Below are 13,864 nucleotides of genomic sequence, written 5' to 3' on the forward strand. Positions count from 1 at the left end.
CCTACACACAATAGGAAAGAAGTGACATAAACCAAGGTGAGCTTTGTGGACTACTGACCCAAAGTATTGAAGACCTATTGTTCTAGATATATTAGAGTATAATTTATATAGTCTACAGGGATAATTGGAAAAGCAAAAGCAAGAAAAAAACTAATAAAGAGTTAAATAAAGGAAAAAGGAAAAAAATAGAAAAACAATCCCCAAAAAAACAAATTATGCAAAGGCAATCATTTATCACCTCCTACCAGCAGACCAATGCCCAGCCAGTCCCCAAGCATCTGCTACTATGTAAAGACTACCTCCTAGTTTTTTTTATTGCTGAGCATGATGCTATATGTCATGGAATATCCCTTTGGTCAATTCAGGTCAGTTGCCCCAGCTGCGTCCCCTACCAACCCCTTGTCCACCTCCAGCCTCGGGCAGAGAAGAGGCCAAGGAAGAAACAGAAATCATCGATACTGTGCAAGCATTGTTCAGCAACAGCTAAAATACTGTTGTGTTATCAATACTGTTGCAGTCACCAATCTAAAACACAGCATCATAACAGCTGTTAAGAAAATTAACCCCACCCAAGCCAGATCCACTACACCAAGGAACAGGATGTATTAATTTAGGACATCTGCTGTCAGTGCAACTATCCCTACCAGGGACACAGTTTTTAAAAGACATTATCACTCTCGTAACAGAATGGCTTGCCTAAAACACTGTTGTATGGCACCATATGACACAGATTACCATTCTATTTTGAATACTGATACTCCCTGCAACGGACTGGAACATGGCATCTCTGATACCATCAAAAAAGTCAGTCCATGCCATTTATGAAGCAACAGAAGATACCAACCATCTCCACTGTCCCAACATGAACGTTCAACAATGGAAAAGGAAACAACAAAAAAATCAATTAAAATGCAATTGCTAGCTACTTAAGAATCTGAGTGGAAGTGGGGAAAATTTAACTGGACCAAATCACATATTTACAGCATATTTGGTTTAATTAAAAAAAAAAAAACAAGCCACAAACAAAAACCACAGCACCCCCCTGAAGAGCCTACAGCTGCTTTTTGGAAGGAACCAGAATTTCTTCCACAAGCAAGCTAAAGGGAAATTACCACCCAAATGTGAGCACCATTTTTCAATGCAGCAAGAGCCTTACTCATAGCTCCCACTATAAGATCTAAGGTTAAAAAAAATCCAAAAGAATCACTGCCCATTTTCACCTTGTTTGAAGGTTATTTCTAAAAAGGAAAAAACTATTAAGAACTGTATGCATATTTTCATTAAAATTTAACACAATATTCTCATTAAATATCAAATAAGAAAATCCAGATCATCTTCTTCTGATTGAATACCTACCAGTTTCCTTGCAAATTATTTAACACAGCAGAAGTTTAAAACAACAAAACTTAGAAGACAAAGAAGAGCAACACCAAACAAGTTTTTCTACGCACCTTGTGATAGCTCAAACTGTGCAAAAGCCACATGCACAAAAGCAAATTTCTTGCAGTTCAGTCTGGCCAGATGAAATTGGTCCCGTGCCTCCTCTGGATCTTGAAGACTACAAAGACAGCATATTAATAGTCACATAAGGTGAAGAGCCTGAGTAACATGGATTAAGTTCCATGCACTGGGTTATGGCTTTAGATGGAAAAGCAATCCATCTATAGCTGAAGTTATTCCTCTTCCTTAGAGCTAACAGTGAAGTACAAATAAACAAAGACTCTTAAAAAGCTAATAATTGAAAGATATCAATCTGACCCTTTCCAAATACCATAATGTGCTCAAACCTGAAGACAAAGATTAAGGACTCATTCTTTGTCACTGCTTGTATTATTCCTCAAAATACATAGATATTTTCCCTCAGAACACCCACCTGTAGCCCTTCCAGGCTACATGCTGACATTATCCAGTGAAAAATCTCCATCCTTCTAGATGCATCCACTTGTACACAAAGGAGGTTGCAAGGCAGGGGGACAGGGAGGAGATTACTTTAGAAACATCAAGTGTTGGAAAAATGTATTGTATTAATCAAGTCAGAAGAAACAGTATATATACAGTTAGTCATATTCTGCAGCAATATGGTCACAAAGTTTCCAATCCATTACATTAAAGCAATACTGAACCCCAAAATTTTCCTAGAGGTTATGAGCTTTTCTACATCAAAGAGCTTCTGCAACTGCACCCAAATTGTCAGATTCCCTTAGCAGACATGTAGGCCACTAAAGGAAGTTGTTTCTGTTGATACATCTGTAATACAATACCTATAGAAAACTAGGACACAACAAGAGCATTTATCCAATAGCTACCTCTATCAAGGGTTCTGTGGGAACATTGACTCCTTACAAGATATAGGGAATTCATTCTATTTTCCCCACACTCCTGGGCAACAGTCTTATCAGTTAAATTTGTCAGCACAAGGTGGATTTAAGTCTGTTTGCTGCAGATATACCAGAAGCAGCAATGGCAAATATGCTATACTTCAAAAACAGAGAGAGTGTGCCACAAAGTCCAGATGAGATACTCCACATTTAATAGCTTCTTTACTTTTATGAAATTTTAGGTTTTTTACATTCAGCCATAGATTGCTATGTAGGACAACTGAGATGCTTGCACAGAGTACACCAACAATTAAATATTCCAGAGGATTAAGTAAATACTTGTCAAGATAAAAAAAGGCCTGAATCTGTATCACTATGAAATAAATTAATGTTACATTTCAATGGGCTCCCTCCCCCTTTTTGATATTAAAAAAAATTCTTTTAACTCTTTTGTTAGCAAAATTCACAATCAAGAAATAAAGGAATTTCTTCTGAAATTCCACCCTCGTTCAACAAGTAACAAAGGTCGTACTTCAAAGTGAGGATGGTGAGAAGTTTATGACAATGAGTTACAGAAAAAAGTACAGAAAAAATACACCATGGAAAGCTAAAAAGAACAGTAGAATTTCCAGTAGAAATCTGTGGAATTAAGAATGAGGAAAGTCTCTATCTCAGTTTAGGCATGTTATTGGACTCCGGTAAGTTTAATAAACTCAGCTCTGATCATCCAAAGCAATAGAACAGGCACAGAAAATAACCCATCTGCAGGCAAAGTCAGACCTAACACAAGTTAAGCTATAACATGTGAATTACATTCACTTTCAAAAAGCATATTAAAATTTAAGTTCCTGTAGAAAGTAGCAATGACTTGGATAGTAATACCCAGAACAAGACCTAATGTTAGCAACAGGCACCAAGTGCCACACACGTGGTGGCACTGTGCTGCAGCCAGCAGCATTACATGAAAGCAGGCCTGGCATGATTCACATGCAATACAGATACTCAATCACAGATGCAGCTGGCTGTTCACCTTTGCCTGTTTCAGACTACATTCAAGGGTTCTTCAAACAACCTCAGTATCATAATAGGTCAAAAGATTTTGGCATAGTCAGTCTACAGCTAGAGAGGATACCAGGACAAGACAGGTCCAGTGCCAGGAATGGACAAATCCAGCTTTGCTTAGAAAAAACAGCATTGATGCCAATAGACACTAAAATATCAAGCTGTTATCACTGCTTCTAAGTTTGTGGTGCTCTGACTTGTTTCTCCTCTTAGGCGGAACATTTGGGAGAGCAGCAAACAGACCTCCACTGAAGAGCATCTTTCTTCGTCCACCAAAGGTAGTATCATCACAGCACCTATGCATCAAAGTGTTACTTTACTTGCAATAGGTTAAAAAAATAAATCAGAAGATCAGAAGCACTCTAGGAAGTCATGAGATGACAGGATTTTCTTTAACAGAAGCTAAAACTGAGCAAAGACAAAATAGTACTAGCCAAACTGACAGCCAGGAACACAGTGAGTCTGAAACACCAGGGAAATCTCAAACACAAAGAAAATTGTGAGGAATTAGTGGACATGACAAACAAAAGATTCAAATAACCACTCACTGATTAACTTAATATTAAGCTCCAAAAACTACAGACAGGCAACATTAATTGGTTTTTTTTTAGATCTGATAAGTCAAAAGCAATTTCACATTCTGGTGAGGTTACATGTATAGTTCATAAATGCAGTTTCATATAAATAATTGACTTTATATTATATGGCACAATGAATGAGAAAACATTAGCTTATACATCTGAAAGTAATTTTCAAATGGGGGACCATTTCGGGAGATACTTACAGCAGAATTCCATCAGGATTGTTGCTATGTCAGATTTTGGTGGGTGCATTTTTTAAGAAGGGTTTGGGAGTGGGTTGTTTACCTTTTTTTAAAAATAATTTTCATTAGCAAGTCAAGAAACATATGACTGATGGTATTTGCCAATTAAAAATGCGCAGCAAAAGACAAAGAGCAGATCTGAGCTACCCAGTGAGCTAGGTAGATTCTAAAGTAATGCTGGTTACCAAAGCAGAAGGTATTTTAGTATAGTTACAGACAGTGCATTTTAATAGTGAAACAAGATAGACTACTCTCCCAAGAAGGTCCCTAAAGGCTGTAGCAGTGAGGCAGCTAAAGACATTTCAATGGGACACCACAACTAAAACTGTTAATAATATTCGTGCATTAACAGGCTACTGACAGTGCCTTCAGTTTTGCCTTCTGTAATATAATACAGAGAATACTGAAGACAGATCTAATATCCATTTTAAAAGTATCCACCTTTAAAACTGTGTTTTAAAGACGAACTGGAAAGAGGTCCAAGAGTTTTAAAGTGATTAGGGAGATACGATATAATCTTTCCGAATTGAAACTCCTACTGTACTCAATGAGATAATAGATGTGTCTTGATAATAGCATCCAATCACCATTCTGGAAAAGCAATTTTGGAAAGTGAGCTGGAAGCCTATGTTACACAATTTCTGTTCTGAGGAAAAGAAACTAATCTTTGCACAAGAATGCCATCTCTCAGTATCTTTGAAGACAGGAGGTATTTCTGGAAGATATGCTTTACTCCACTTACACAAAAACACCTTAGCTCTTTCAAGATACTAAGGATTCACAGCACATCATTAATCACTCCTGCTGTTTCTGAACAGATTACTTCCATTGTATGCTTTTAGTAAATACTGATGCAGCACAATCCGTGCAACGACAGTACAAAGAAGTAGACCAAATCATACTGCAAGAGCAAGCCACCTACCAAAAAGCCAAATGAGGGGGAACATACAAGAAACAGACTAGCTATATTCACTGGAAGATCACCCGCTCAACTCTAATTGTTAAGGATTGCTGCAATGTTAAAACACAGCTCTTCAAAATATTTGCTGTGAAGGTATTTCAAGGGACAAAATAACTCCTTATGAAAAAAAAGAAATTATAACCCTGTCCCAAATTATGTCCGGAAACATCTGAACAACCATACTGCTCAAATTTGGACTGAGTAAAGCAAATAAATGGCCATAATCAAAACTATTTTTATAAGTATGAAAGTATAGAATGATGTTCTGAGACATTCTCCCTACTCTAAGGCAACTATTTCATGTAGCTGGGATGTATCTTTCTTAGTAAGGGAGAAAGCAGACTAGACAAGGACAGACCACTATGGTTTGACCAGATGGATTAGATAAGAGCAAACTGTCTACCTCACAGCCAAATCAGTTACAGAAGTCCACAGGGAAATTTATCCTAACTTACAACATACACAGTTTAATACACAGATTATAGTTACACATAGTTATATCAGATTTCACCCATGCAGCTTCTTTTGAGATGAAGTATAAACTGAAGAAAAAGGGTCTCATGCTATTTCCCCCTGTACCTTACACATAGAATCCAGAAAAAAGTCTGTTAACATCTCTAAATCAGATAGTTCTGAACAATCGTGTTTATTAGCATATACAAAAAAATGCAAGTACTGTGGAAACAACAGATAAACTGACTAGCCAAAGCTGCTCAGAGTTTCAAGGAGTTGATACGAAAACATCCCCACTCAGAATGACAACTTGTTGCAGAAATCAGTAATGAAAACAAACTATTTTTATCACCACTCAAATTCAGAATTCTGAATGATGAGTTCTTACACTGAAAATTGAAAATTTAATACTTACGCTTTCAACTCAGCAAATCTCACAAGGATGCGAGCATAGCTCTCATCTTGACTATGCTTTTCTGCAGGTAATGCAGTCACCGCTTGACTGTAACGACCAATGAGTCTGTTCAGTAGGCTAACATCCATCTGAGGAATACCCTTTTTCTCTAGCCTAAGCAAAAAACACAGCCAGTCTTCTGGATTATTTGTTGTCATCATTATTTGATTAACAGTTCCAGAGTTATCTGACAGAAAAACAGAGGAGATTGGTTAAAATTGCAGCAGACAAACAGAAGAAAACATTTTTTATAAGCTTTCATGTAAGACTAGTGGGTTGTTTTATTTATAGGGTTTTTTTTAAACACAGGATTAGAGCAACACAGGTAACCAAAGAAACAGGGAGAGATGAAATTTATTTCGTGGTCATTAATACTGAAGAAATGGTAAACCTTAAATCCTTTCAGTTAATGGCTCTTTCACTCTTCATCTAGGTTAAGATCAGTTGCATAAGTGACAACAGAATAACAAAAACACATACCTGTTGTATCAGCTGAGATTTTAGTATAGTTAAGTTCATCTGTGATATTGTCTTCATTTCTGTACTTGTTTTTCAAGTCTCTAACTCTATTCATGATTGAAGCAATCTGTGGCAATCCTCTTTCACTTAGGTCCTCCTCCTCCATCTGCAGATACAAGGTTAAAAACCAAGGAAGTTACTGAAGAACCCCATTGTAACTCACCTTAATTGGAATTACTATGGGAAAGCCTCTCGTATATTTTGCAGATTGAGACTCAACCACGTTAAGTAATATAAAAGCTCTATTAAGCCTTTGCCAGTGTAGTTCTACAAGTAAACTTCTCAGCAGAGGCCAGTGTAGATGGGCAAAAGGAATCGGTACTTAACTGATCTGCCCAAATACTAGTCCGTGCTTCACAGTAGCCCTTTCCAATCAGGTATACCCAGGGTTTGAATAAAATGGGGGTGGGATATGTTGCCTGAATAGCTATGAGTCTAGTGTATTAAATCACATCCTGAATCCATAGATTAGCATGGCTAAGAGGCAGGCCTCCTCCTAGCTGTACACTCCTGCCAATTCTCTTGAATAAGCAGCAATTGAACAAGCATTTGTCAGACTTCATGATGACCTGGCTTGGGGCAAATGCCAACAGAAAACTATGCAAAAAAAGGAGTAGAGCTTTTATCTTTTTTGCTTGATGTTTTTCCTGCTCTCTCAACTGTGTCACCATATGGACAAGAGAAAGGAAAGGCATGAAAAAGAGACTTTCATTTTATGACACCTGTAAGGCTGAGTTAGACTACCTTAGGTGTGTCATCCCACACATACATATCTCCCTTCAATATAAGCATTTTTCCATATGTAAATAAAACTTGATACTAGAAACTTGAAGTTTTAACAATATTAATCTTTTCCATCACAGGTATAACTTACAGTAGAAATAATACGTTTCAAGACATAAGAGATACTTACAACCCATCTTTTAGCATTACTTCCTCTCTGTAATGGGCGTAGTATTTTTTTTATTTAACATAACACATGTATAGCTGGACAGTGAGATGTGCTCTGAAAAACTAGCAGTTTATTCTTGTTATGGCTCAATTTTAACATTATCCTTCTCTAAAGCTGCACTTAGTTGAAATGTAGTGCACTTAGTTACACCACTGAGATTTGAAACCAAACATTTTGAAATAGTTCCTTGTCCTAGTTCTCATTAAGTTTTGCTGTTGCAAAATTTTACCACCTAGATGTCTATCCAAAAGCATTCATTCTAAGAGATTACACAAACCATTGAACACAGATGAACCAGCAAGGGATATATAACAAATTACTACACTACATTGCTTGTAATGAACAATATTCAACTTTTGTATTAATTCCTGCCTGGAATGTCTGCTTTAAGGAATACAATCCAACACTGAAACTAAAAAATGACAGTGGAGGGGAGGGCTAGCCAGGAGACACTAATCAGAAGATGAGGAAAGTTCACACATGAAACACCAAAGGCCTATCTGCAGAGTTTCACAGCCTATGTTGCAGGCTGGAGAACCCTAATGCAAATCTGTGTACAGCTAGTAAGAATTATCTCCACATAACTGGAGTAATTTGAGGCTTACAAAAGTAAATATTAGGAACATTATTAAAACAAAACTATGTATGTTTAACCTTTTTATAGTCTCTCTGTTCAGGAAGGGCAAACTTTTGTGCATTTTTCCAAAGGACAAGCCATATTACTTTTTCAAAGGGTGTGATAGTATGCTGCCACCCACATCAGTGATGCTAACAAAAAAAGAGACACAGTTTTATTTCCTCAGAGGTAGGTCATACAAACCTGCCTCTGCAGCAATGAATAATGCTGGGTGAACCTTAGCAGAATTAAGGCTGTGATGAGACAGGGATGAACTATGTACCTCTGCCTGAAAAGAGTTCAGGAGAAATCAACAATATCAGTAAGAAAACAAACATACACTTTAAAAGATGCACTATGCATCTACAGCATTATTCTGCACAGTTTTTGACAATAAGAGGACCCAGGGATCTTCTCACCACAAGAAGAGATAATCACAACCTTGCAAGTTTAAGAGACACATATTAAGTTTAAAAGATATTATCAGTGAAAACAAAAGTCCAGCAGAGATAGGATTCTTTCTAAAGAACAAGCTAACTAGGTGAAAGCCTGCAAGTTCCTACCTAAGTACAAATCATGGCAGAGTACACACAGGTTTGTTGGAGTACATTGAAAGAGAAGAAAAAAAAACAAGGAAAAACAGGTAAAAACAAAGTTAAGGTAAAAGTGAATATCACTGAACTTGGCATTTCTGAAAATTTAAAAGATTTTTTTAATCTTTCGTAACAGTAACGTAGCTATTAAATGTAAGTGTTTGCAACCATTTATTATGCCAGTAATTTAAATCTAGGTTTGCAGCTGATAACATATCTAAATAAATGTAAGAAGTGTTATGCCCCTCACTCTCGAGTCTCAGCACAGTGGTACTCAAGACTGATCTGTTGACTGTTAAGGGTGTAACTTTCAGATCAACACAGACTAGCAAAGACACAGCAAATTAAACTATACTGAAATTATAACTGGCCAACACTTCATTAGAAGACTTAAGAGCTCCACCAATCAATAAATGCTGAAAATCACTGCTATAGTAAAATGTCTGTTGGAGATACACAGAAAGCTTGGAGGTTCTTTCCAAGCAGAGCTAGTGAACACAGAAACACACTCAGCAATTTCAACAGATGTAGCACAGACAAGTGCTTGTGAAGGTATCAAATAAGAGGAAAAAATACCTTTTTTCTCACATTTCAGCCACCTTCCCAGCCCACATCCCCTTCCCATCACAATAATGAATTAATATTCTAAAAACCATTAACAAAAGTTAATGCACATCTGGCAATCTATTACAGAGATGTAGTTACTTCCTACATTATATAGCCAAATTCGTACACCAAAACTTCTATATGCTCTCTATTTATCACAAGCTTATCACATCCTGATGATCCCCTTCCTCCAGGAGATTCCCCTACCGCTTTAACAAGTGGTACATGCCCAACATACAGCAAGTTGCCGAAGTTCAGACTACAAAAGCCAGGGGCTCAAATTCTAACAGCCCCAGGACAAAAAGCCTCACAGGCTTTCTCTCACAAAATTAGTCTTCTCTTCGTCTTCACAGCCCCTGTTCCTCCACAGGAGCTGCTATAGGCAATTCACAAAAAGGGGAAAGACCTGAAACCAGAAATGTTCTGCATGTACATATCCATAAAGCCACCATGAGCTATGATTCCATTACCATCCTTTTATTCTGTCTAAAAGTTTAGCACACAATGTTAATCTAAGCTCCTTGCCACAGGTTACAGCAGTTAGTTTTCACAGTGGGTAACGTTCTCCTCTGTTCAAAGAGGTATTGCCAAAGACAAGTGACACCTATTTTTAAGTTTCTGAAGGGATGTGGATGTAGAGGTTTAAAGGCTCTTTTTTAAAGGAACTTATGCCAAATCCTCAATGCTCTATCAGTTTATTATCAACTGAAATATAATACATGGATATAGCTGAGAGATAAGAACGTAGGCAATCTGAGCAGAGCAAGCGTGCTAAAATAAACTGAAGAAAAACTGATGGGGTTTTTTGCCTACAACAAAAACCTTTCACATTTTCGTGAAACACACCAATCATGGCTTTTCCCATGTTAATCAATGTTCCATGCATCTAATGAACAGGAGAATTTTAATATTAATAACTGTGGTGAATTAAGTGCATATCCGGGGGGATCTGAATTCCTGATTACTGTGAAGCTGGGCTCAGAAACAGGGAACGTAATGCACTATCGACAGATTAAATAGGTTCAAAGAGAAACTAAGCTTGTTTTTACAGTGAATTGTTCGTCCTTGTTCCTTTTGTACTCAGTTATAACAAGTCAACGAAAAGTTGCTGGAAGGCCCAGAGAGATTAGATCTATTTTAGATGAATTATTGATAGAGATGTAATTGAATGGCATAAAGCAAGTGCATCCACTGCTAATTCCACTACCTAAAAAATAAACCTGGCACCACTTTCAGGAAGCCTCACAATTCATCCTTAGAGCACTAGTTGTTGCAAGTTTGCACTTCTTTAAAAGCAGCAGGCTCTCAACTTTGCCCAAGCAGAGACCATAAACCAGAAAGATTTTGATGTTTACAGAGTTTGCTTATACAGCAGAAGTAGGCACATTTCAAGTTCTTCCTGTATTAGAAATGGCCCACCAAGAATATTTACTCTGCTTTTGTCTACACAGAAGTGTTGTTTTAGTAGGTTCAAAACACAGGGGGTTTTGTGTAAACTCTAAGATCTAATCTGGAAAAAGCACCATGTACATTACCACTATCAAAAGGTCTTAGCATCACTAAGTAACAACTCTTGGAGTCTGGCAAGACATTTAACATATGACTTGATAATATCTTTACAGAAAAGCAAAAAAAAAGCAGTAAGTTCTGAAAATGGTTCCTTCCTTCATTTAAAAAATGAAATATTTTCAGTGGTCTAAGAAAAGTAGAAGCAAGCATACCCCAAATAGGCCTGTGAGCAAGACTTATGCAGAAGAAAAACTAGGAAAGCTAGAGAAGCATGCTCAATCAGTGCTACCTGAAAAACAATTTATGTTTCACTGAGCTGAGACCAAATAAAAAAGAACCCTCCTTTCATTTTTCTTTAAATTAGAAGAACATTGAATACATTCTAATTCCAGTGCTCGTTTGGAACCTCCTTTAATACATGTTTCTCCCTAACGTGCCTAGGGAAAAATCTTAGGCTGTTCTGAGACCGGCTCTATAAACCGTCCCACCTTTTGGAGATTATGTGGATAAAAATTACATTGGTGATTACTGCAGCAAAGATTGTTCACGTGCCATTCTAATGATTATACGTATTTACTTCGGGGGCGGGGAATGAACATTTGTCTCTCCATAAGGAAGATTTGGGTACATATTGCAGTTTTGCCTTTGATAAATACAGTAGAGGGGGCTACAGGAACTCGATACTCCAAATCTCCTCTTTATGGGTGAGACTATCTTTAAAGATCTGCCCTTGAACTGCACCCATTCCCTCAAACTACAAATGAGGTTAGCTTCTCCAAAACCTGAAGAACCAAAAATCAAAGGACATTTACCTCAGGTTTAGTAATACTGCAATCTCTCATTACAACTGTAATTGCTAACAATTCCTAGATGATTTTTTTTTTTTAAACACAATATTTATGTTTTCTTCACCAATGGAAAAGGTTCAATATTCTTTTTAGAGTAATAGTTTGCCAAATGTAGTAGACAGAAAAAAATAATCATTTTCTGTATAACTTAACTTTGATCTTAATTCTCATCAATACATGTCCAACTTACATTTCTGGTGTGCTGCTTAACTATTCAAGGTTCAACGTGTACTATATGGAGAAAACCTCTCCCGAAGAAAGGATATGACTTGTCAAAAAGATAAAGTGGATGAGGGTCAGATTATCTCAGATGATCCCAAGAATCCAGCAAAGGCAAGAAATGTAGCTCTCCATCCTGAAGAAGTTCCTGTATATGAAAAATGGAATGGTTAGACATTGCAAAGTAAATGAGTATCAGTATACCTTGTAAGCTTGCCTCGTCTTCATGACATCCCAGAAATACAGTTTTCATTAAATCAGTGAAACTATTCCTAGTTAGTAATCAAACAGTACAAAAAAGCTCAAAGATTGTTTTTGGACTAAGGGCAAGCACTTCCAAATGCAATAGCTTGTTATGAGGTTTACAGATAAAAAATACACTAGGGGCAGAATCACCTGTGTTTTGCCATGATTTGCAACTAATCTTTCTACTCATGCCAAAGTTCAACTGAAGCAAGTATTCACAGTCTTAGTTTGGATTAATCTGCTACATGATTACTTTTAAAGAAAGCATTTGCCATTTATTTCTATAAGGTGTGTGCAAAATCTGACAAGACAGCAAAGATCTAAAAGAGCAACATGCTGTTATATATGCACTCAAAAGGAACTGAGCTTTTAACTGCAATGGCTACATGGCAGCACATTTGAGATCTAGTAAAGCCATACAGGAGATGATGTTAGAGACAGGGAAGCAAAGAACGGAGAACATGCATGCAGAGATCAGGAAGACACAGAACAACCTTTAAAAAAAGCATAATAAAGAACATGCAACCCCTCATACAGACCCACTAAATACAGAGTCAAGGGACAGAGACTCAAAGAGCAGTACATGTTGTAAATGTATAAAGTGGCAGTACCAGTTTTCCATAGGATTTCACGTGTAAGAGACCGAACAATACTTATTGATACTAAAGAGAAATAATAGTATCCAGACTTGAAATACCAGATTTGCCATATTACACTATTTGTTCAGTTTCTGAATGGAGCCAGATGCAGTTTTTCCTCAAATGCCAACTTTGAGGAAGTATGAAAATACTTTTTAATTGTTGAAGAAAAAGGTACACTCTTCCTACCCCCAGAATCTACCGAAATACTGCATCTGTTTATCTAAGGAGGTGTAGAGGGCAGCAAGAAATTCAAGCAAGTGCCCAAGAGTTTGCCTGTCTTTTTTCCTTCAAGTGAACTGACTAGCCTACTAAAATACATTTATATTATCCTATTATCTGTATTTTCCTTATACCCCCCAGACCATTGTGGCTACCACTGTTATGTTAAATATTTGTTTAGCTCTGTTCCTATGATCTGATTAAAATGTCTACTAGTGTCAAAAGAGTATACGCTGAAGAACTTTAAATCCTCTACTCGGTGTAGAAGAGGTAAAAATGCCACCTCTAAATCAGAAACTTTACCCATGCATTTGTTCTCAGATGCCTTCCTTGCCTACACAAGGTGATCACACACAAACAAGAGGGGAAAATTAACTGTAGCCTTCATCTTCTACAGTTTTTGCATTATTCCGCTGATATATTCTGTTCATTATTTAATAGTGCTCACCATTTAAGCAAAAGATGCACATGCTTGCTGGTAGTACAGCAAATGCAGTCAGTTACAGAAAGTAGAACTATCCCCAAAAGCAGTTATATCAAGGTTGCCAAAACACACTACAGTACTACCAAAGACCCCTCCTGAACACTGAAATCTATTACACAGACATCTAAGTGTGTAAAAGTTCCTACCTTCAAGATCTTGCCACCTTGGTTCAAGGCAAGTAAGAATGGAAACATGCGATAACACACAACCATCTTCAGAACACGTGCCATTATCTGTCATTCATCCAGTTATCAAACGTGGTTCTGTAGCTATTACAAAAGAAGCTAATCTTTGTCACTCCTTTGAAGGAACCAATAGCAGTTTCCATAGAAACATTTCGA

At 37.2% G+C, this 13,864-nt stretch overlaps 1 protein-coding gene across 1 annotated transcript in view; it reads right to left on the minus strand.

Annotated features, from left to right (window-relative positions):
• Positions 1-12,082, minus strand: part of TTK (TTK protein kinase) — a 38,549-nt gene extending 26,467 nt beyond the window's left edge. Inside the window, 4 exon segments of the mRNA XM_010284910.1 lie at positions 1,452-1,558; positions 6,033-6,258; positions 6,552-6,696; positions 11,905-12,082. Of these exon segments, the coding sequence (XP_010283212.1) occupies positions 1,452-1,558; positions 6,033-6,258; positions 6,552-6,696 (478 nt within the window). The 5' untranslated portion in view covers positions 11,905-12,082.
• Positions 12,083-13,864: the final 1,782 nt, after the last annotated feature.

This window comes from Phaethon lepturus, unplaced genomic scaffold (assembly GCF_000687285.1).
Source record: "Phaethon lepturus isolate BGI_N335 unplaced genomic scaffold, ASM68728v1 scaffold9034, whole genome shotgun sequence".
NCBI classification, from domain to species: domain Eukaryota; kingdom Metazoa; phylum Chordata; class Aves; order Phaethontiformes; family Phaethontidae; genus Phaethon; species Phaethon lepturus.